At 37.0% G+C, this 24,065-nt stretch overlaps 1 protein-coding gene across 4 annotated transcripts in view; it reads left to right on the top strand.

The window, feature by feature from the left end:
• ORC2 (origin recognition complex subunit 2) overlaps positions 1 to 24,065 on the top strand; it is a 44,062-nt gene that overhangs the window by 18,036 nt on the left and 1,961 nt on the right. For 3 of the 4 annotated variants that reach the window (XM_043577448.1, XM_043577446.1, XM_043577449.1), the window contains 11 exons: positions 175 to 206; positions 3,296 to 3,356; positions 5,489 to 5,682; positions 6,696 to 6,794; positions 9,997 to 10,106; positions 12,362 to 12,494; positions 13,272 to 13,368; positions 16,546 to 16,692; positions 17,529 to 17,700; positions 20,967 to 21,028; positions 22,151 to 22,269. In XM_043577448.1, the coding sequence (XP_043433383.1) occupies positions 175 to 206; positions 3,296 to 3,356; positions 5,489 to 5,682; positions 6,696 to 6,794; positions 9,997 to 10,106; positions 12,362 to 12,494; positions 13,272 to 13,368; positions 16,546 to 16,692; positions 17,529 to 17,700; positions 20,967 to 21,028; positions 22,151 to 22,269 (1,226 nt within the window). The remainder of the gene's footprint in view (positions 1 to 174; positions 207 to 3,295; positions 3,357 to 5,488; positions 5,683 to 6,695; positions 6,795 to 9,996; positions 10,107 to 12,361; positions 12,495 to 13,271; positions 13,369 to 16,545; positions 16,693 to 17,528; positions 17,701 to 20,966; positions 21,029 to 22,150; positions 22,270 to 24,065) is intronic. The other variant, XR_006296905.1, reaches the window with a different exon arrangement.

Raw genomic sequence — 24,065 nt, 5'->3', positions numbered from 1 at the left:
GAGTTACCCAAATGTTCATGGAAGATTTGCTTTGCCACATTCTATTTGAAATAAGGCTTTAGGGATTTGGAAGTCTTATAGTTTGTGGACAGTTGTGGGGCAGTTGAATGAAACTAGACTATGATGAAAAGTGAAGTATCATGGTAAGTAATGTCTTTTTGTTTTATTTTTTAGGACATTCTGCTTCAGACAAAGTTCAGGTGAAGGTAAGCAATTGACTGAAACAAGCAAAAACCTTAGTGTTTCAAAGACATGAAAAATATCCACTTCATCTCTTAAATTATATAGCGCTTTATAATACACAGTATTTGCCAATTACACACCTTACATTAGATGAAGAATCTGAGGTTCAGAGAGGTGAAGTGACTGGTCTAAGTTCGTCTAACGGGGAAGGAGGAAAGCTGGAAAATGAAGCCAGGTCTTCTAGACCCAACTGTTGTGCTATTTCTATGTCAGAACTATCCCTATGTCAAGTTAGTGGAGCTGGCCTGGAAATATTATGGGTTTTGTTTTGTTCTGCTTTTATACAGAATGTTCTCTTGTTTCTTGAGGGACTAATAGCAAGATCCATTAAATCCACCTTTCATAAGGTGGATTATTTATCCTTTCATAATTTACTTTTTTTCATAATTTACTTTTTTTTTTTTTTTTTTTTTTTTGAGACAGAGACAGAGCATGAGCAGGGGAGGGGCAGAGAGAGAGGGAGACACAGAGCCTGACATGGGGCTCGAACTCATGGACTGTGAGATCATGACCTGAGCTGAAATGGGACACTTAACCAACTGAGCCACCCAGAAGCCCCCATAATTTGCATTTGAAAACAAAGTTGGTTTTGGTAAACTCTTTCCAGGGTAGCTGAAAAAAAATGACAATTTTTATCCTCTCTTGTGTTTGTGTGATTTTGTTTTTTCACTATGCCTTGTCAAGTGGCCTGCCTGGATATGAGCAAACCCAGATGGGCATGAATGAATCCAGGGCAGTGAGTATGTGAGTGTGGAGTGTGTCCAGGCCTGGGTGCCTATAAATTTAGACACGCCTGGACTTATGTATAGGCTGAGTTTGGGGAACCCCTTGTAAGAATGTGAGTGTAGACATTCAGGGCCATGGTTATGGCCTGTGACATGTGAATGTCTTGTTTAGGCAAGTCTAGATGTGAGATTAGACATGTCAGAGCCTCCTTTGTCTTTAACAATGCTTTTTTCCTGTATTATATCTTGTATACTGTATCACTATAAAAGAATAAAACCTATTCCCCTAATCCAGTCAAGAATTCAGATATATTAGGGCGTCTGGGTGGCTCAGTCGGTTAAGCGTCCGACTTCGGCTCAGGCCATGGTCTCACAGTTTGAGTTCGAGCCCTGCATCGGGCTTTGTGCTGACAGCTCAGAGCCTGGAGCCTGCGTTGGATTCTGCATCTCCCCCTCTCTCTGCGCCTCCCACGCTCATGCTCTGTCTCTCTCTGTCTCTTGATAATAAATAAACGCTAAAAAAAAATTAAGGAAAAAAAAAGAATTTAGATATATTAATGCATTCTTTTTCAAGGTATGGATCACAGCACATTAGTGGATCTTGTCACTTCCCTAAGAAACCATCACAAAACCTACCACAATGAGAGACAACCTCTGTAACAGATTTAATGCACTGTCTTAGAAGGGAGAGTTCAGGAGAGAGTATGTATAGGGCTTGAGGATCTGGGCTTAAAAGGTTTAAGGCATGACTATCAAGATGGGGAATTGATCTGTATTAGACAAAATTCATTACATGTATTTGAGGATTGGTGGACACAGTAAGGAGAGGGTCTTGAACTGCATCTTGATGAATGAACTATTATGTGATAAGCTGTTTGCCCTGTTGAGTAATCTATTATCTTGATTGGAGAACAGGTTACCCAAATTGTCTAGGTAAATCAGTTTGCAGAAATTTCTGTAGCAAACACTGAAGTAAGTTATAGCCTTACCTTTTTGAGCAAGAATTTTCTGAAACGGTTATTTTGACATTGGTGTTCTCAGACCTGATAATTAAGCTATATGGAGGCAGCCTGTCTCAACTCACGGTCTTGAGATGAGCTTAGTAGGACATGACCTACAGTTTAAAAAGTAAGAGACTGTAAAATAGAAAATTTCTATTTTGTAAGTATTCGTTATAATTTATTTCAGTTATATAACTGTGCACATGTGTACTAGATCAAGATGGCAAAATGTAAAAACATTTTTTAAGGATCTGGATCAAAAAAGTTTATGTTAGGGGCGCCTGGGTGGCGCAGTCGGTTAAGCGTCCGACTTCAGCCAGGTCACGATCTCGCGGTCCGGGAGTTCGAGCCCCGCGTCAGGCTCTGGGCTGATGGCTCAGAGCCTGGAGCCTGTTTCCGATTCTGTGTCTCCCTCTCTCTCTGCCCCTCCCCCGTTCATGCTCTGTCTCTCTCTGTCCCCAAAATAAATAAAAACGTTGAAAAACAAAAAACCCTTATTTAAAAAAAAAAAAAAAAAGTTTATGTTATATACTCATTGGGCTCAGTTCATTTATTATAATACTGTTCTTAGTATTCCCAAATCAGAATTCATTAACATTTGAAACTGGCACCAAGAACCTATCACAAGACAACAAACTTAAGTTTTTTGTCCCAATTTCATATTGCCAAAATAACACAGGGTACTTTATCTTTTTATCAGTATTGTTAAAAATTAACTTATATACAACAGTGGGCATTTTAATGTGCTAGCAGTTTACTGGTATTTAAGTATCATATTCTGTGAGGAAAAGAAAAATAGACTTTATACTTCTGTAAAGAATTTAAAATTTTTAAAATAATGACATAAAATGTATAGATCTCTGTTTCTCTCCTCCTCAAAGAAGGTAATACTTTACCACCAGTAAATTGCTAACACATTAAAAGGTCCATATGCATAGGTGTTCCTATTTCCTTGCTTACTCATTATCACTGGATATTATCCACTTTAAAAAAAATATTTTCATCTGATGGGTGAAAATGGTTCAAAAGGCCCATATACATTTTTTCTTTACATACTTTATAGATGTCTGGCATTCAACTTGTAGAATCACTTTAAAGAATCCTTTGGAATTTGTTGTATTGTTTTGTTGCTGTACCGTTTTTTCCTGACAGATTAATTTGTCATTGTTTTCTACTTCTAGGAACTAGGCTCATCTAATTCAAAGGGAGTCTAATGAAAAGAAAATATTTTTCTTCTTTTCTAGCCTCTTCCACTCATCCATCATTAATTTCTATGTCATCATTATTATTTGATAATTGAAACTATGTTGCTTTATTTTTAAACAGAACAACGATAAAAGCGAATTTCTATCAACAGCACCTAGTGGTATAAGGAAAAGATTAATAGGTATGTATTTCTTTTTAAACAAGAGTTTTTTGGGGCAGTTGGCTAGCTCAGTCAGTTAAACATCCAGCTCTTGATTTTGGCTCAGGTCATGATCTCACGGTTTGTGAGTTCAAGCCCCGTATTGGTCTCTGCACTAAAGTTAAATATTTCAAAATCTGAAATCTGAGCTATTAGTGCAGAGCCTGCTTGGGATTCTCATTTTCTCTCTCCCTCTCTCTCTGTCTCTCTCTCTCCCCCTCTTTCTCTCTCCTCCCCTCCCCCTCTTTCTCTCTCCCTCCCCCACTTGCTTGTGTGGACACAGTCTTTCAAATAAACTTAAAAAAACAAAACAAAACTGAGTTTTTATAAAAAGAAGCACCTAAACAAGGAGCAGTAATAGATAAGTATATAGGTTCTAGTCTTAGACTGCTTGCTTTTTATCTTCAGTCTCCCACTTAGAGACCTCTCTATGCTTGTTTTTTTCATTTGCAAAACAAGGACAATAATGGTACCAGCCCCATAGTTCTGAGAGTAATGGGAATAAAAGATGTCAAAAGTACTTAGTATAGTGCTTGACTTTAATATGTGCTTAACAGGTGTTAGCTTTACTGTCTTTTTTTTTTTTTTTAAGTAAGCTCTGCACCCAGCATGGGACTTGAACACCCCAAGATCAAGAGTCGCATGCTCTACTAACTGAGCCAGCCAGGCACCCTCCTATTAGTATCTGTTATTGTCACTACTTAACTTCTTTTCATGAAAAGATATGTTCATTTCTTCAAGTAAACTATAGATTCCTTCAGGCCAAGAACTCTCTCTTGTATTTTTAACTCCAACACTTAATACTCATGTCTTTTACATAGTCAATAGATATTAAGGTTAGTTAAAATGTCTCTCCAATAAAATAACACACCTTTTAGGGTTTTTTTGAGACAGTTTTGTAAGTGGTTTTATTGATTTGCTTAGAAATTTTATAATGAAACCAGTTTAAATATTCATAGTTGTACTGAATGGTATACAAAGCCAAGTAAACAGACATGGTCCTGCCTTCTAGGAAATTAAAAGTTATTTTAAGGGTGCTTAGGTGGCTCAGTCAGTTAAGCGTCCAACTCTTGATTTCAGTTCAGGTCATGATCTCACAGTTCATGGGATTGAGCCCTTCATTGGGCTCTGTGCAGACAGTGGAGAGCTTGCTGGGAATTCTCTCTCCCTCCCTCCCTGCCTCCCTCCCTCCTTCCCTTTCTCTCTCTCTCTCTCTCTCTCTCTCTCTCAGAATAAATAAACTTAAGGAAAAGCAAAATTATTGTATCAACTCTGGGATGGAATGTGCCTATGTATTGATAGTTTTTATAGTAGCTACCATTTATTGAGTCAGGATGGCGTTTCCAGTATAGGCAGCAACAGAAAATTCTACGATAATGGCTTAAGCCATAGACATTTAATTATCTCACATCATGAGAAGCCTAGGGATACACAGTTCCATGGTTGAGTTAACTCAACAGTGTTGTAAAAGACCCAGGTTCTGCCTGTCTTCTTGCTTTGCTACCAGCATTTTTCACCTTTTGGTTTGAATGCTTCATATTGCAAAATGGCTTCTATAGCTTTAAGCTATTGGTATAAATAAATGGCTTCCATAAGTGAGGGAAATCTTTCCCAGAAGCTTCTAGCAAATTTTCCCTCAAGTTTCATTGGTCAGAGGGTTACGTAGCCAATCCTAGATGCAAAAGAGGCGGGAAAACAAGTATCTGGCAAAGGAAAAGATAATTACCATGATTATTTATCCCTTAGGGTGAGACACATTGCCACATATTACAAAACTATTCTGTTAGCAAGGAAGAAGGAAAGAGAATGATACTAGGTATGATTGGCATTTTCTGCCACAGTTCCTGGGTGTCAGGCATTGTTAGTTGCTTTATATACATTTCAATGTAGTCTTCACAGTGGTTCATTAAATTAGGCAATTTGAGCCTCATTTGATAAATGAGGGAACTAGTGCTCAGAAAACTTTATATAACTAGCTCTGGTGAAATCGTCAGCAAATCAGGACAAAACCAGAAGTGAAATATCTTATTTCAAAGTCCATGCTCTTTCCATTACCCTTCAATGCCTCTCTTGTCAGACTGTCAAATTTTCCCAATTGCTTTTTTGCCCCACAGTTCCAAGGTCTCATTCTGACAGTGAAAGTGAATATTCTGCTTCCAACTCAGAAGATGATGAAGGAGTTGCACAAGAATATGAAGAGGACACTAATGAAGTCATATTGAGCCAAAAGATTCCATCTCAGAATAGAGTAGTTTCAGCTCCTGTTTGTAAAGGAACACCTTCTAAGAAAATGAAAAGAGATAAAACAGTAAGTGGAGACTTTAATCTTAAAGAAAAATTGTGCAGTATCTTAAAGATAAACTATCCTAAGAAAAGAGATCCAAATGGGGGATTAATATATTTTTTTCCTTTACTTTTTTATATTTTCTCAGTCTTTCACATAAGTGCCCGTATATATTTGTGTCTATTTCTGAACTTTCTGTTCTGGCCTGTCTGCATCCATATTCATGTATCAATGCCATGTGCTAAAGCTGACATCTCAATTCAGTTGTATAAAAAATGAGCTTTTAAATAAATTTTGATTGGATAACTGGAAGCAAGACTTCTCAGTGTATACCTTTTTACATAGTTTTGTTTTTGTAACATTGTTGATATGGTCAAGTCAGTTTAAGTAGTAGGTGAAGTGGCTGTGGGTCCATGTTGAGTTGTTTGGAAGAACATTGTAAGCACCATAACCTGAGGAAAGGCTAATTATCTGGTGTTTGGTGTAAAGAATCAGAGCAATGTAGGAAGCCTACTGCTTGAAAGGTTTTCCATCCCTTCTTACCACCGTGGAGGTTAGTCTAGCCCCAAGTTCGTGGAAGAAGTAGTAAGCCATTTTACTGGAATGGTAGGCAGCTCTTTTTTTTTTTTTTTTTTACTCTGCTGTTGAGTTCTTCCTCATTTTCAGTTCCTTAGCTGTACTAATATTAACAGATTTGCTAGGACTGTGAGGCAAAATGAAGGTCCTGATCGTTAGCCACCTCTCCCCCCCCTTTTTAAGTCTAAATAGAAATTTTATGTTGGAACTTAGGAATCATTTTTGTGAAGACTACTTCAATGTAGTCATTTCTTTTAACTTTTATGATCCTGAGTTACTCAGTTTTACTACTAGAATTAAATAGAATTAAGTTTGCTTGGTCCTTAATCTGTATTATCGCTGCAAAAAGAAAATGCTGCCAAATATTTCACATATCTTATCTTACTCTGATATTACTGTCTAGTTTTGATATAAAATAAATATCTGAAACTAAGAATTGATTTTGCTCTATCCACTTTCAGAGTGATTTAGTAGAAGAATATTTTGAAGCTCATAGCAGTTCAAAAGTTTTAACCTCTGACAGAACACTACAGAAACTGAAGCGAGCTAAACTGGATCAGGTATGTTGCAAGAAACGTTACTTCTACATTTTTTTTTTTTTATTGTGAGCTAAAAAATATACTGCATAAACAGAAAATGTGAAGAGTGAGTTTACACAAGCAGAATTATTATCCTGATAAAGTGAAACACAAATTAATGTAACATAACTATTATATGTTTCATTATATGTAAATGGTTCAATAGATTTGAATTCTGTTTGATATACTATAATTACATTTTTTTTCTCTACTTTATCATTTCTTCAGGATTTATGATAATCATCAGGGCCATAGTTTTTTTGTTATCCATTAGCATTAATCTCTGTTATTCTTTAACTCATATTCATTGAACTTCACACTGGTCACAAAATAAAGACCTTGACCGGACTCTTTTAGTTACAGACCTTTAGTTACAAAGAACAGAGGGAAGCTGCTTCTTGATATTATAGAAAACCTGTTCGGTACAGTAAGATAAAGTAACTATATACTATGGTTCTGGTATCTCATTTAATAAAAAATACCAGTTTTTGAGGTATTTTGACTGAGGGTTTTGACTGGTATGTCCCGAACAGAGAAGACAGAACCCACCTGAGAAAGTCTTTGAGGAGAAAGTGGGGTTGCTAATCTGAATCAAGAAGAGATGATTGTCATTGGCTCAAAGAATATTGAGACTTTTGGGGCGCCTGGGTGGCTCAGTCGGTTGGGCATCCAACTTAAGCTCAGATCATGATCTCACGGTCTGTGAGTTCGAGCCCTGTGTGGGGCTCTGTGCTGACAGCTCAGAGCCTGGAGCCTGCTTCAGATTCTGTGTGTCTCTCTCTCTCTCTGCCCCTCCCCTGCTCATGCTGTGTCTCTCTCTGTCTCAAAAATAAATAAAAACATTTTAAAAAATAATAAAAAATGCTATCTTAAAAAAAAAAAGAATATTGAGAATTTTTGCAGTTTTCGAAGGTATACAGGGCTTTTCACAAGAGTTTTCAAGATACGGAAAAGAGGAGAATATAGAGTAAGCTGCCATGAGCTGGAAGACATGATGCTATGTGGTTGTTTTTGTCTTTGTCACCTGGTGTATTGGTATTGAGACTCAGATCAGAGACTGATGAAAATATATCAAGAAGCCAAGTTGTTCTAGGGAGGAGATGGCACTAACATCTACTTAGTGCATAGATTTCTGTATAAGCAACATGGGAGGATAAATGGGTCTAGAGTCAGAACAGGACTTCATAGGACTGAGAGGCAGAAAGACCTCTATTAAACACCTATTACCAATAATGAGGGAGGGGAAGGTCTTTCAGTGATTGTGGACATAGCTAACCAATATAGTCTCAGTAGCATGTATCATTCAGCATTTATGTTTCCTTTCTCATGTCTGTGGGTCAGGTGGGGGTTGGCCGATCAAGGATTTGCTCCATATGTCTCTCTTCCTCATTGGACCAGCAGGCTAGCTGAGGCATGTTCTTCTCATGACGATGCCAGAGATGTAAGAAGTGGAAAAACACAAGACCTCTTATAGCCTAGGCTCAAAACTGACCCAGTGTCACTTCTGCCTTGTCCTAGTGGCTGCAAAAAAAGTCAAAGAGCAGGGAACTAGGCTCCACCTCTTTAGTGGGAGGCAAAGTCACATGGCAGAGGGTGTGGATATAGGGAAATGGGAAGTATTGGGGCCAATAGCGTGATTCTCCACAGACACTAAAGTTTGAAAGTAAAGTTTATAGATAACTTTCCGGAGTTCACATTCAAGTGTGAGTATGCTCTGATAATTTGCTATAATTGACCTCTGGAAATGATACTAGTGCTTCATCTGCTTTTTCAGAGCTCTAAACTTCAGAAGGAATGAGAGAAAATTTTTAAAACTACCCACTTACCAGTTACTTAGAACTTGTCCTGTTTCTCTTTAAGTGTGTGGATAAGTAAGACCTAAATAGACCCAAGTGCCTGGGATGTTAACTGCAATTCTAGCCTTTAGTATTAAAAGGATATTTTAGGGACACCTGGATGACTCAGTCAGTTGAGCATCTGACTTTGGCTCAGGTTGTGATCTCACAGCTTGAGAGTTCGAGCCCCGCGTCGGGCTCTGGGCTGATGGCTCAGAGCCTGGAGCCTGTTTCGGATTCTGTGTCTCCCTCTCTCTGACCCTCCCCCATTCATGCTCTGTCTCTCTTTGTCTCAAAAATAAACAAACATTAAAAAAAAATTTTTTTTTAAAATAATAAATAAAATCTTTTTTTTTTTAAGTTTTTATTTTTGAGACAGAGAGAGACAGAGCATGAATGGGGGAGGGGCAGAGAGAGAGGGAGACACAGAATCTGAAGCAGGCTCCAGGCTCTGAGCTGTCAGCACAGAGCCTGACGTGGGGCTCGAACTCACGGACCGTGAGATCATGACCTGAGCCGAAGTCAGACGCTTAACCGACTGAGCCACCCAGGCGCCCCAAAAATAAAATCTTAAAAAAAAAAACAAAAAACAAAACCTTTGCCATACTTACCAAAGATGGATTTGTTAGAAGTAGCTTTGATACTTAGAGAAGCAGTGATACACGTTTATTTTATTAGTGATAATGGTGAATTATAAAGAAACTTTAATGTTTTCTGAGAATTCATATTGTTACCTTAAGCTTTCACATTTCTTCAAATTCATAGGTTTTAAAAAGTCTGTCTGGATTTGTTGTCAAAGCTGGGAGGCAGGTTTAATCATCTCCTTATGGTAATGATCTTTTTAGAAATTAAAGCCTTATATTTGGAATTTATAATCATAGATATGGTTCTAGACAAAAAGTTTTTTTTTTTTTGTTTTTTTTTTTTTGTTTTTTTTTTTTTCAATTTTTATTTATTTTTGGGACAGAGAGAGACAGAGCATGAACGGGGGAGGGGCAGAGAGAAAGGGAGACACAGAATCGGAAACAGGCTCCAGGCTCTGAGCCATCAGCCCAGAGCCCGACGCGGGGCTCGAACTCACGGACCGCGAGATCGTGACCTGGCTGAAGTCGGACGCTTAACCGACTGCGCCACCCAGGCGCCCCTAGACAAAAAGTTTTAAGAAAACAAATACTTAAACCGTAAATTGTATGTGTATTCAGTTGATGCACTCATTACCAAGCCTGGTTAAAGTAGTATTTCCACTAATGGCCTCTTCTAATGTCTACCTCTAAGGAAATATTTTTAGTTTCTGTTGATTTTGATGTATGTGGTTTGAAAGTGATTTTCTTCCCTCTTTTTTTTTAAAGCAAACTTTGCGTAACTTACTGAGCAAGGTTTCTCCTTCCTTTTCTGCTGAACTTAAACAACTAAATCAACAGTATGAACAATTATTTCATAAATGGATGTTGCAGTTACGGTAAGTACTATTATTTACATGTCTGTGTTAAAATCAAAGCAATCTGACATTTAATTTTCTTTTTGCAATCAACTTGATATATTTTTACATATAAAATTATGAAAAAAATAGGTGTTTTCCTAATTTGATGACTCAGATGTAGAAATGTCATATTGTATGACTCATCTCAGAAAATCTAGTTTTCAAGAAATGTGTCTAAGTTTATCATATATGAAAGCCATTGGTAAAATAGCCTTTATTAGAATTGTTATTACTTGTAAAAATATTGAAAAATCTAATCTGTCAAGACTGATAAGATATATCAATTAGATTTTTTTCTTTGTTTTTAAGAGAGAGCGCAGGGGAGGGTTAGAGAGAGAAAGAGAGAATCTTAAGCAGGCTCCACGTTCCATGTGGAGCCCCCATGTGGGGCTCAGTCCCATATCCCTGGGATCATGACCTGAACTGAAATCAAGATTCGGACACATAACCACCTGAGCCACGCAGGTGCCCCTCAGTTAGATTTTAATCCAGTTTTCCACAGCAAAATTTCTAAAAAGAATATATATATTTTTTAATCTTATTCTGTATTCATGTGCTATAGATCTTCAGGTTTTTATCTGTCCTATAAATACCATTTTACCATTTTAAAATTATTTCTTTGAATATTTTTTGAATTTTACCATTTTTCAGATACCTCAGGTTAAATTTCAAATTCCCATTAAAACAATTAGAACAATGATTAAAATGAAAACTTTTTTTTTTTACTATAATTACTTTTACACTTTTATTAAAAAGGATCTTAGTATAAGGAAGTGCTTAAAATGTATGGTATTGTACATGTATACTCACAGTTACATAGTCATAGGGATAAATAAGAAGTCAGGTCCACCAAGCAGTAAAACTAGAAATTGACACAATTTTCCTCAATTGATCCTGACTTTCTTTTGCCAGTAATACATCAAAGGGTTATGCCTATCTTCATTGCTAGGACCTCAGCTTCTCCTAATAACTTTTTATAGATCTGTTCATTATAAATTTGTAAAGTAGCTCTTCACTCTGATCCCATCCCACAGCATCCACCAGTTCCTCCTTCCAGTATGTCAACTCTGATAACTTGTTTGACTTTGCTTCCCAGCCTGTACCTCATTCAGCTACTTAACAGAATTGTTGACTCTCTGAATTCCCTTACTTTTTTTTCTGGTGCTGCTACCTTGCACCATCTATCTCTACTTCGGGGGTTATTGCTTTTCTTCTATCCTAGGCTCCCCTGCATTGCTACAGAGCATCACATAAATACTGTTTCTGATAGACTTCTATAAACAATCATGGAGTTGAGTTTTAGCTTGACCCCTAGGTGCTTGGTGTTCTAATCTTCTCATTCACTCTCTGGGCTTTGGTTGCTTTTTGCATGTGAATAACTCCCATGATTTCTCCAGGCCAGCCCAGATCTCACTCCTCATCAGCATATATAGGTACATCAGTGTATATTGGAGGGTTTCCATGTTGATGTCCTGTAAATAATTCAATATATATAAAATTTAACTCCTCTTAAACCCCTCATTGCCACCTGCCCCTGCAGCCTGGCACAGTGAAAGTCACTTCATCCACATAGTTGCCTAGGCAAAAAAAAAACCAAGTTATTTTGAAATATTCCCTTTCTCTCACCTTCTACATCTAATCACTCTCCAAATCCTATTGATTTGACATGTAAAGCTCTTGATAACTTCTGTTTTTCTCCATAACACCTAATTCAAGCTCATCATCTTTGGCAGTTTTCCCCTTCTTCTGTGCATTCGTCCTATTCAGCCAGGGTGAAAATATCATGCTACTTTCCTACTTAAAATCTTTCAGTTAACACCTGACTAGTTACTGTTAAATGGTCATTGTCCTTTAAATAAAATCTAATGTCTTAGTTGACTTAACAAGACCTTTGTGATTTGGCCTCTGCTTACTTTTCCTATTTAATCTATTAAAACTCAGCTTCAGCCTGTACAACTGTTTAGTGCCTTGTGCCTCCTGTTGTTCTCCCTTGCCTCCAGCCATCCATCACCTGAAAGGTAATAAGAGCTGGAGAGAAAGTTACTGATGCTGGACCTGTAAGTTTGGTGTATAGATAATAATAAAATTGCACTTTTACCTTGTATAAGTTGAGAATCAGTGTAGTTCTTTAGTCATCCTAGTTCTTTCTGTATTTTTTATAAACTTAGTTAATTCTAAAAAATTAAGTAAGAGGTACTGAACTTTAATTTCATGAATGCTATCTTTCCTAACAGCCTGGGGTTCAACATTGTGCTTTTTGGTTTGGGTTCTAAAAGAGATTTACTAGAAAGGTTTCGAACCACTGTGCTGCAAGATTCCATTCATGTTGTCATCAATGGCTTCTTTCCTGGAATAAGTGTGAAATCAGTAAGTTTCAAAAATGTTAAAAGGAGCAACATTATATCCCCTGCCATTTGATACCCATACCATTTACATTCTGGAACACTGAAATTTTTTTAGCCTTGACACTAGTAGGATTGCATAATGCTTAAGATCATGTGTTGGGACTCAAGGTTCTAGCTTTGAAACCTCATCTCTGAATTTCCTACTTTGTAACTGATAAATATAGTAAATCTTAGAGAAATGTTGGTTTTGTTTACCAAATACCAACAACAGTACTTTTGTGAAGGACAGGATTATGGAAGACCTTGATTTTATTATTGCTTTTATGTCACTTTGGTACTCTAGTAAGTAATAGTTTGTAGTTTTATAATGTATCATAGGTCAGTTTTAGTGCAAATGCTTGTGTCCTTTCATCATTTGAAAACAAAAACCTTTTGGTGCTAGATATTAATAATGCAGTATTCCTTTTGAAAAGTGTCTTTAATGTGTGTATCCCATTTCCTTTGATAAATATATAGTTTTCGAATGTTTCCCGTTTTGTTGGAGGGGGGTTATTTTTGCTACCCTCTTATCTTTATGTCTTTGGTATTTTTCCATGTTTCATTTTTGCCATAACTTAATGCCAAAAATGCATTTGATATACTTAAGTACCAGAAGGATTTTTTAAGTGGTTTTTTTAGACTTGATAGGAAATCTAAATTCATCTTTAACTTATAAGAAAAGATTGATTTGCTAGTTGTATTTATCCTATATGACAGAATAAGTAGTAATTGATGTACCTCTTGCACTTTTATGATATAGATCCTGAATTCTATAACAGAAGAAGTCCTCGATCATATGGGTACTTTCCGCAGTGTACTGGATCAGCTAGACTGGATAGTAAACAAATTTAAAGAAGGTAACATGAAGTAGATGCTCTAGTTTTAGGGTAAAGCTAAGCATACACTTACTCATGTACAGATAGGAGGTCCCCAATTTAAAATGGATTGACTTACCACTTTTGATGTTATGATGGTGCAAAACCAATACACATTCAGTAGAAAACCATACTTGAAATTTTGCATTTTTAATCTTTTCCTGGGCTAGGGGTATGTGGTGCTGCACTCCCTTGTGATGCTGGGCAGTGGCAGCAAGCCACAGCTCCCCGTCAGCCACATGACCATGAAAGTAAATAACTGATATAACCAATCTGTACCCGTACAACCATTGTTTTTCACTTTCGGTACAGTATTCAATAAATTACATAGGATATTCAACACTTTATTATAAAATAGACTTTGTTTTAGATGATTTTACCCAACTGTAGGCTGTTCTGAGCACATTTAAGGTGGGCTAGGCTAATCAACAAGAATGAAATCTAACCATTTGCATTGACATGGATGGAACCAGCTAAGCAAAATATTTTGCTAAGCAAAATAAGTCAATCAGAGAAAGACAAATACCATACGATTTCTTTCCTATGTGGAATTTAAGAAACAAAACAGATGAACATATGGGAATGTGGTGGGGGTAAGAGAAGAGAGGAAAACAAACCACAAGAGACTCTTAACAACAGAGAACAAACTGAGGGTTGATGGAGGGAGGTGGGTGGGGAACGGTCTAGATGGGTGATGGGTATTAAGGAGGGCACTTGTGATGAGCACTAGGTGTTGTATGTAAGTGATGATGAATCACTGAATTCTCCTGAAACCAACACTGTACTGTATGTTAACTAAAATTTAAATTAAAAAAACTAAAAAGGTGGGCTAGGCTAAGCTATGATGTTCAGTTGAGTGTATTAAAAGTATTTTTGACTTCAATTTAGAATGGGTTTATCAGGATGTATGCCCATCTGAGACTGAGGAAGCTCTGTATTATTCTGTACAGGGGATTATTTCAATAACAACACTTCTCTCAATGATGATTTAGATTTCTCAGAAGTAATTTGCCCTTTCTTTTTCCATCAACTTTTTTGTGAACTTCACTTACCTAACAGGAAAGAATTACTCCAAACACCTTGAATTTGTATAACCAAAAGCCTATTATTTCAGAATAGTTTTCAGGTTTTACTTGGCCTGTGTGAAGTGCCCCCAGTTGATACATGCATCTTTGGTATTTTTATATTGTTTAATATTTTTATAAAACACTTTTCTTCTTTATTCTCAGTAAATATTACTGCATTTGAATAATTTCATATACTAAAATCTGCAGAATGGAAAACATTTTTTTTTTTTTAAATAGGCTACATGTCCAACACAGAGCTCAGTGTGGGGCTTGTACTCACGACAGTGAAACCAAGACCTGAGCTGAGATCAAGAGCCGGACACTTAACTGACTGAGCTACCAATGCACCCCTAAAAGCATTTTTTTGTTATTCTTTTGGTGTGAGTGTTTTGGCTATGTGAGCATTTCAGAAAACTAAAAACAAAATTATTTAGGGTCCAACAATTTTCACTTAGTTACTACTTAATAAAAAGGAGTAACTTAAAAAAAAAATAAAAGGAGTAACTTAATCTGATAGAGAATTTTGGTATTGTTATAAATTGTTTAAAATAGGTGCCTGAGTCATTTTTCATGTATATATTCATTTATGTAATGCATATTTGGTTATTTATATAAAATATATTTGGGGGCGCCTGGGTGGCTCAGTCGGTTAAGCATCTGACTTCAGCTCAGGTCACGATCTCGCAGTCTGCGAGTTCGAGCCCCGCGTCGGGCTCTGGACTGATGGCTCAGAGCCTGGAGCCTGCTTCCGATTCTGTGACTCCCTCTCTCTCTTCCCTTCCCCCGTTCATGCTCTGTCTCTCTCTGTCTCAAAAATAAAATAAATAAATAAATAAGTAAGTAAATAAATAAATAAAATATTTGTAATTATATAAACTATAATTAAATAAAAGTTTTCACATATGGGTATATAATTTGAATATATGTAACTAATTACATAGTTCATAAATATAGTGTAATGCATATGATGTAAACATATAATTTTATATAATTATAAAATAGAATTATATGTCTATATAGAATTTAAACACTATTGATTATGGTGGCTTCTAGAATTTAAGGAACCTTGGACTTTCAAAATGTTCTCAGAATCTTTGTTGCTATAGTCTCTCTTGTCCCTCTAGCCCCAGTGGGAGAGAAATTTACTTACTCTAGTAGGCTTATTGTCCATTATAAATGCTAAATGTCTCATTTCTTACCAACTCCTGAGAGACTTACCAGTGGCTTTTAAACATATATAGGACTTCTTCCATCATAAGAAAAGGTTTACCTGATTCTGCTGCCCTTCGACACTGTTTTATTTTCTTGTTTCAGTGATTTCAGAGTTTTTGAAGACATGTCATGCCCTTTTACCTATTTCCTCAATTTCTTGCTTCTGTGCTACATGAACTATATGCTTGATTACCTGTGTAATTTTCTTACTAAACACAGTTGACCTTGGCTCATCCTTTATCTTGATCTCTGCAGTAATTAATGGTGTTGACAGCTCCATCCTCCAAATTCTTCCTTCATTAACCTTTATGATACTGTTTACTTCTCTGACTTTCCTGATGCCTTGAGCAATATCCTAAATTTCACTCCCTCCCCTTTTTTTGTCTTCTTTGGCTTTTATGATAATCAGGGTTTTCTATCTTGCCTTTTAATGCCTGGTAAGAACTGTGTGTGTGTGTGTGTGTGTGCGTGCGTGTGTGTGTGCGTGTGTGTGTGTGTTTGTGTGTGCGCGTGCGCCAGCTCTACTTCTGCCTTGCAATGCAACATGCACAGATTTACCTCCAACCCAATATGCATCTTGCACTATTTCCTGTACCTGATTAAAACTGCTTTCTTTATGATGTGATTTGAGCACTAACCATTCCAGTTAAGTGTCTAACCACCCAGTCCCCACTGATTTTCAACCAATTTCCTTAAAACTTTAATAATATGTTGCCTATTTTTGAGAGACTGCTATCTTCTCAAATATATTACATACTGCTATGCAGTAGTTACCCTTGTCCTATACTACTTTGATACTTTTTAATTCACAGGCATTTTTTGTTGTAAGGACTTTACAAATACTCCTTGTAAATAATAACTGAGTTGTCTTTCCTTTTAGATTCTTCTTTAGAACTCTTCCTTCTCATCCACAATTTGGATAGCCAAATGTTGAGAGGAGACAAAAGCCAGCAAATTATTGGACAGTTGTCATCTTTACGTAATATATACCTTATAGCATCTATTGATCACCTCAATGCTCCTCTCAGTAAGTCTTCCCTTCTCTTTCTTGAGATACCAGTCTTAAAAAATTTTTTACTATTGTAAATCAACATTTTTATTGTTTTTTCAGTACACTTTTTTTGTTGCATGCTTAAAGACATGGGTTGCTAAAAATAAAAGTGTCCTCAATCTGATTTAGAGCATAATTCTTGGAAATAAAATTCAGATTCTAGGGGTGCCTGGGTGGCGCAGTCGGTTAAGCGTCCGGCTTCAGCCAGGTCACGATCTCGCGGTCCGTGAGTTCGAGCCCCGCGTCGGGCTCTGGGCTGATGGCTCAGAGCCTGGAGCCTGTTTCCGATTCTGTGTCTCCCTCTCTCTGCCCCTCCCCCGTTCATGCTCTGTCTCTCTCTGTCCCAAAAATAAATAAACGTTGAAAAAAATTCAGATTCTAAAGGGGGTATTCATTTCATGAAGGAGGAGAGGCCCAACTATTATATTTGTCTTTTTCTACTCTTTGTAAGTATTGCAACATTGATTTTATGCATTTAATTCAGAGACTTTGTGATGATCCTATAGAAAAAAAAAATGTTTAAAACACAAAAAGAACAGTGTTATTAAATTTTTTCAAAAGAATGCCTTGGTGTAGCACTAATATATTTTACTTGTATTCAGCATACAAATAAAGATTCAGATATAGATGTTGACTGACAATGAAATTAGATTGTGAGGTACTGATCTGGATGGAAAAATGGCAAAAATGAAAATTTTTTAGGATTCATTTATTTCAATTTTTCATTCTTTCCACTTCCTAGAGTGAAATCTAGTAACATGACAGTATGACAATAATTAATAACTCTTGTTTTCTTTAATCATATGCCATAGTGTGGGATCATGCAAAGCAGAGTCTTTATAACTGGCTCTGGTATGAAACTACTACATATAGTCCTTATACTGAAGAAACTTCCTATGAGAATTCTCTTCTGGTTAAACAATCTGGATCATTACCACTGAGTTCTCTAACTCATGTCTTACGAAGCCTTACCCCTAATGCAAGGTAAGAATTAAAACTACAGTTTCTTTTTAAAAACTCCATACATTTTAAGACATGCAGTAGTAGGTTTTAATGGTAATAATAAAGTCTCTACTTAGTTTGAAGGATTAAGAGAAATAGTAAAAACTAGTTGGCAGTACTGGGTTATGCAATAGGCAGACTCCTCAACTGTAGTGTCAATATTTTTTTTTCTGAATTTTTATATTTCTAAATTTTTTTTGAGAGACAGAGAGGGCACAAGTCAGCGAGGGGCAGAGAGAAAGTGAGAGAGAGGTGGATAGAGAAGCAGGGCTCACCCAAAGTGTGGCTAGAACTCATGAACCGTGAGATCATGACCTGAGCCACCCAGGCACCCCATTAATTATTATATTTCTAAATAAGACATCTCAAGATAGTGGTCACTGGAGGAAAAAGAATTTTGATTTTACTTAAATCTGAGGGTTATTTTTAATTATATACTCAACATTCTGATTCAAACATGGGGCCCTTCACATGAAATAATTCATTTGATCCTCACAGCTACTCTAAGGTAGATAGCAATGGGCAGAGATTTTGATCCACATCTGCTGGGCTCCAAAGCTCTTGCCCTTAAAGATCTTTGTATAATGTCTCTAGTGGAGCCCTTTCAGCAACCCCACCAAGAGGTGAATCTGAATTAAGAAATGCTAAGAAAAGCTGGATATGGCATAAACTGGCAAAACATAAAGGGCATGATAACCTATTGAAAAAGGCTTTTAGTACCAGTTCCCCCCCCCAAAAGAATAGAATTCTAGAGCAATTTTTAACAAGATGAAGTGTTTGAAAACAATAAACCCTGTTAAAAATAATTAAGATTTGAAAAGATGAAAAATAGTGTGTTCTTGGATGAGTGGACTGAACATTATAGAGGTAGCAAGTGAGAATGTATTGGACCTATAAATTAATCCAAACATCGATTTTTTCTTGTGTTTTAAATTTGACAGAAAAATGCAAAGTTTCTTAAAGCAGATGAGACTAGCAAGGTCTTTTTTTTCTCCCAAGAGCAATGGACACATCTAGTCAGGATGGTACAACAGTTTTCACACTTTTAATTCATCCCCTTTTGTTCCAAACACATAGCATTAATAGACAAAATATAAAAGGACCAAAGGAAAAACAAAAAAAGATTATAGCCTGACTGAAAATATGAACATCTCAATGAAGCAATCATAGAGCAGTGAGAGAATGGAAGCCACAGCCCAGCTGTGTTCTGGATGTAAGAGCAGCAAAGGCAGTTGGGAGTCTGACTTATGTGGGGTAACAGTAGTAGGACAATACCACGTACTGTCCAAACCCAGACATTTCTGTTCAGGACAAATGCTAAACCAGACAGGATGGTAGATATGAAAAAAAGCATGTAAAACAATACTTTATAGTACTGTAATACTTTATGTATTATGTAGTATTGTAATACTCTATGCATATGTCATTATGGTTAAATTTTAAAATGTGCACAGAAATGAAAAATACCTAATTCAGGATAGTACAGGCTGTATAAAAGAAGGGAGGGGAATAACTAGGGGATGGGATAGGCAAAAACTTTCATCTTTTCATTCTAGAAAAATTTTTCCCATTTATTTTTCTTGTATGTGTTTGCTTTTTTAAAAACTTTTGGAGTATTCACAGAAGGCTACAAAGAAATGTCCAGGAAAGTCCTGAGTACCCCTTTCCCAAATACCTCCCATCACAGTGCAGTATTAAAACCAAAACCAGACATTGGTAAAATCCATAGAGCTTATTCAGATTTCACCATGGACATGTGCACTCATTTGTATGTGTGCAAGTGTATGCTTATAGCCCTTGCAGTTTAGTCACATGTGGAGCCTTACATAACTATAACCACCACAGTCAAGATACTCAGCTGTATTGGTACCACAAGACTCCCTCATGTTAGCCCTCAATTACTGATTTTAATTAATTTTGTTACTCTGTAAAGCTGCTTTGTAGACCTGAAGATTAGTATTGTATTAGTATTGAAATATGCATTAAATTGGTATCTAATCAAAATTTCTATTAAATTGCAATAGAAAAAGGTTTCAATCTTCTTATGTTTACTGTTAATGGACTGTTGCAAGTTGCTGTGTATGAAGGTGGGAATCCATACAATATAAGTACAACGTTAAATAGGACTCTGCTCTAAGGCAAGCAGTTTTAGTTTTTAGCTTTAAATGTCTATGTATTAGCCTCCAACGCTTTTTTTTTTTTTTTTTTTTTTGAGAGAGAGAGAGGGAGGGAGACACAGAATCCAAAGCAGGCTCCAGGCTCCGAGCTGTCAGCACAGAGCCCAATATGGGGCTCAAACCCACGAGCCGTGAGATCATGACCTGAGCCAAAGTCGGACGCTTAACCGACTGAGCCACCCAGGTGTCCCTGATGCTTTTTTTTTTTGTAACTATGAAATTTTGTTTCATTCTGCAAACTCCTATATCATTTAGTGTTTACTTAGTATGAATGTGATAAAAAAATCTTAACATTTAGCTGTGTAGTCAGTGGCAGTATCTAGTTCTAACATGGTCAGATGATCCAGAAACACTTATGTGATTATTTTCTGGATCATCTTAAAAATGAAAATGTAAAGATTTAAAATTTTTGCCACACCCAAGGACTCCTGAAAATCTCAGGGTGTGTAACATGCTTCCAGCCCCATAATTCGACTTTGTGCAGTCTCCTGTAGAAATTGAGATGAAAGAATATGTACAACTTAATGTGGAGCTATTTTTAATAAAATTGGAAGTAAACATCCAAAACAGGTAGGGCAATGGTAACTGTGCGGTACACGATATGACAGATGAGCAGCCATTAAAAATTTAGGAAGACTTTTTAATGATATGGAAAAATCAGTAAGTGAAAAGGTGAGATATAAAATGGTATATACTATATATAAATGCATGAATTTATGTTTCCACCCTGCTTTATTCCACAAAGATTTGAGAAGGCAGCATACATAAATATGATTTCCACATCAAATGTTTGTGGTTGTTATTTTAGGGTTATAGGATTAATATTCTCTTTACATTTTATTATATATTCAAAATTTTCTAACCTGAACCAACCTGTAGCCTTAAGGAAAACTCCTAGATTTTCCTTAAAAGTCTATAAAAAAGCTTCTCTTTTTTAAGTAGGCCAGGTTCCTTGGAGAAAAGAACAGAAGAGAGTATGTATAAGCCAAGTATTTCAAATTATCTTTGTGTATTTTACTGTTACCTTTTAATGTTAACGTTCTGGATTTGAATTTTTTTTTTTTTCCTTAGGGGGATCTTCAGGCTACTAATAAAGTATCAACTGGATAACCAGGATAACCCTTCTTACATTGGTATCCAATATTTATAATATTAAATTGTTTGACTTTGTTTCACCCCATAAATTCCTTTTTCTGGAATCTAATAATAGCACTGCAGTGTTTCAAAGGAGCAAATAAATGGTTTGGTCTGTGATCACTTTGTCTGCCACATAGCACATTTTCAAGAAGCCCCACAGATAACACCATTTAACGCACTGTTTGCCAATGCACATTGAAAGACCCCATCTGGCCGCCTTTTTTTTTTTTTTTTTTAATGTTTTATTTATTTTTGAAAGAGAAAGAGAGCAGGGGAGGGGCAGAGAGAGGAAGACAGAATCCCAAGCGAGCTTCATACTCACCGTCAGTGCAGAGCCCACGAGCCTCAAAGTCACAAACTCTGAGATCGTGACCTGAGCCGAATTTAGGCGCTTAACCAACTGAGCCACCCAGGTGCCCCATTTCCGGCCTATTTTTAAATTTCCTATGGTAGTAACTGTGGACATATGTCTACAGATAACATATTTCATATGCTGGGCATCTTAGCAGATTTTCTTCCCCTTGGGTAAAACCGTTAACTTAGATAAATATTTTAATAATCGTTCAGCTCTCCTGACTTACTAGTTCCTTCTTTAAAAGTCAGCGTTATTCACGCGTTTAAAGCTGCCCAGAGTTAGGTTTTACTTGGTCAGTTGACTACTTTCAACCAATCAGTTCTCTTTAAAAATAGATATATCTAGGGGCGCCTCAGTGGCTCAGTCAGTTAAGCGTCTGACTTCGGTTCCGGTCATGATCTCACAGCTTATGGGTTCGAGCCCCGCGTCGGGCTCTGTGCTGACAGCTCAGAGCCTGGAGCCTGCTTCGGATTCTGTATGTCTCTCTCTCTCTGCCCCTCCCCCACTCACACTCTGTCTCTCTCTCTCAAAAAATAAATAAAACATTAAAAAAAAAATTTTTTTTTAAATAGAAATATCTAAGTCACGGTGTATAATAATTAAGTTTTCTCTAGTTCATTTCTTCCAGAGGTACTTAAAACTGACTACTTTGGTATACTGTGGCAATAGCACTTTTTTTCTGTGTTCTTTGGAATGGGTAACCATATATGGGGTGACGTCTTAATTGCTAACTTACGTTCACATCTCCTTTTGAACTCTCTAGGACTTTCTTTTCAAGATTTTTACCAACAGTGTCGAGAGGCATTCCTGGTCAATAGTGATCTGACACTCCGGGCCCAGCTAACTGAATTTAGGGACCACAAGCTTATAAGAACAAAGAAGGTGAGACTGCTGTTACAGATTATATGCCAGGAATACCTTATCTCTTGTTTAGTTAAGGATAAGTATGCCTTTGAGTCGACTTTAGGAAACAAATAGAGGTTCCATGACGGGTCACAAGGATCCATTTAGGCCATGTACCATTTAAGTTCTATAGATTAAGTTCTATAGAAAGAAGTACTCAGCTTCAGAGCAGAAAACTTAGCCAGGGTAACAGACCATTAGAAATATAAGTCAAATAATTGTATTCCCTTTTCCCTCTTTTTCTTCTACCACATCACCAACTGAGTCTACATGGAGCACTAACTACATATCAGATATTGCACTAAGTATTAGGATACAGTAGTAAGCAAAAACCGAATTTCTTTTCTGATGGAGCTTAAAGTCTAATGGAGGAGATGGGCATTTGTCAAATAATCACACACATGTCAATTTTTAACTGTGGTTAAGTCCTATGATCAGAAGGGTATATGGTTCTGAAAGAGTGTAATATGTGAATCCGACCTAATTATGGTTATCAGACTACTGAGCTGAGATCTCAAAGAATATTGGGAGATAACTGGTCAGAGAAAAACAAGGCCAGCATGGCACAGAATGAGAGGCTGAAAAGACAATGGTATACTGCTTTTAGGCCACGGAAAGGACTCTAATCTTCATTTGAAGATTAAGGCGAGTCATGAAAAAAATTGTTCTGACTCTGGTTATGCAAAGTGGAATGGGGCAGGGTGAGGTGGGAATTGCTAAAAGTCAATTCCCAGAGACCAGTTAGGAAACTGTTAGTAGTCTGGGTGAGATGATGGTAACTTGATTAGGATGAAGAGAGAAAAGGGGTTGGAATCCAGATATACTTAGGAGGTAGAACTGACAAGAATTGATAATAGGTTGGATGTGAGAACCAAGGGAAAGTGTAAAGAATGATTTCTGGTGCCTGGTGTGCATAACCAGAGAGATGGTAAGATCACTGGATGAGAAACATTTTTGGGTAGACAGATCATAAGTTTGTGACTGCAGTATATTTGAACTTACTCTTTAAGATTCTTTCGAGATTTGCAAATGGAGATGTCAGCTAGGCAACTGGATATCCTGGGACAAGAAACCAGAGGAAAAACTGGGCTAGAGATAGAAGACTGATCCTTGCATATTTAGGTTGTAATGGAAACCAGGCATTGGTAGGACTATCATGAGAGAGGACATACAGTGAGATTAGGAGGCCAGGAACTAAGTCCAGAAGTGTGACATTTAATGGCTAAGTAAAAGATAAGCTTGTAGAGGTGGGAATAATAGCCAGACAGCCAGGAAGAAAAACAGGATATGATGTCACAGAAGCCAAGAGAGGCATGTTTTAAGAAAGAACAGTCAGCAGTGCCAGGTTCTGAAGACAGGCCAAAAAGATGAAAACCAACAATTTGTATTGGACTTAGGAATAAGGAATTCCTTGGTGGTCCAAGCAAAAGTTCTTTTGATGACATATAATGGTGGTAGTAGCTAGGTTGGACTGGGTTGAGTGAAAGGTGAAGAAGTGGAGACCACCAAATATTGATGATTCTTCTGGAAAGGTACAGAGGTTGGGTGATAGAAATGAGAGTCTAGTGAGGGTTATTTTAAAAAGGTGAGATACCTGGGGGACACCTGGCTGGCACAGTCAGTAGAGCATGGAACTCTTGATCTCAGAGTCATGAGTTCAAGCTCCACGTTGGGGGTAGAGATTACTTTTTTAAAAAGGGGATTAGGGGAGATACCTGGATAAAAGAACCAAGAAATCAGTATGTAAAATTCTAGAAAGACCAGGAGGGCAAAGA

Source organism: Prionailurus bengalensis, chromosome C1 (assembly GCF_016509475.1).
Source record: "Prionailurus bengalensis isolate Pbe53 chromosome C1, Fcat_Pben_1.1_paternal_pri, whole genome shotgun sequence".
Lineage (NCBI taxonomy): Eukaryota > Metazoa > Chordata > Mammalia > Carnivora > Felidae > Prionailurus > Prionailurus bengalensis.
The sequence above is the reverse complement of the archived record's forward strand: the minus strand, read 5'-3'. Positions and strand labels throughout refer to the sequence as shown.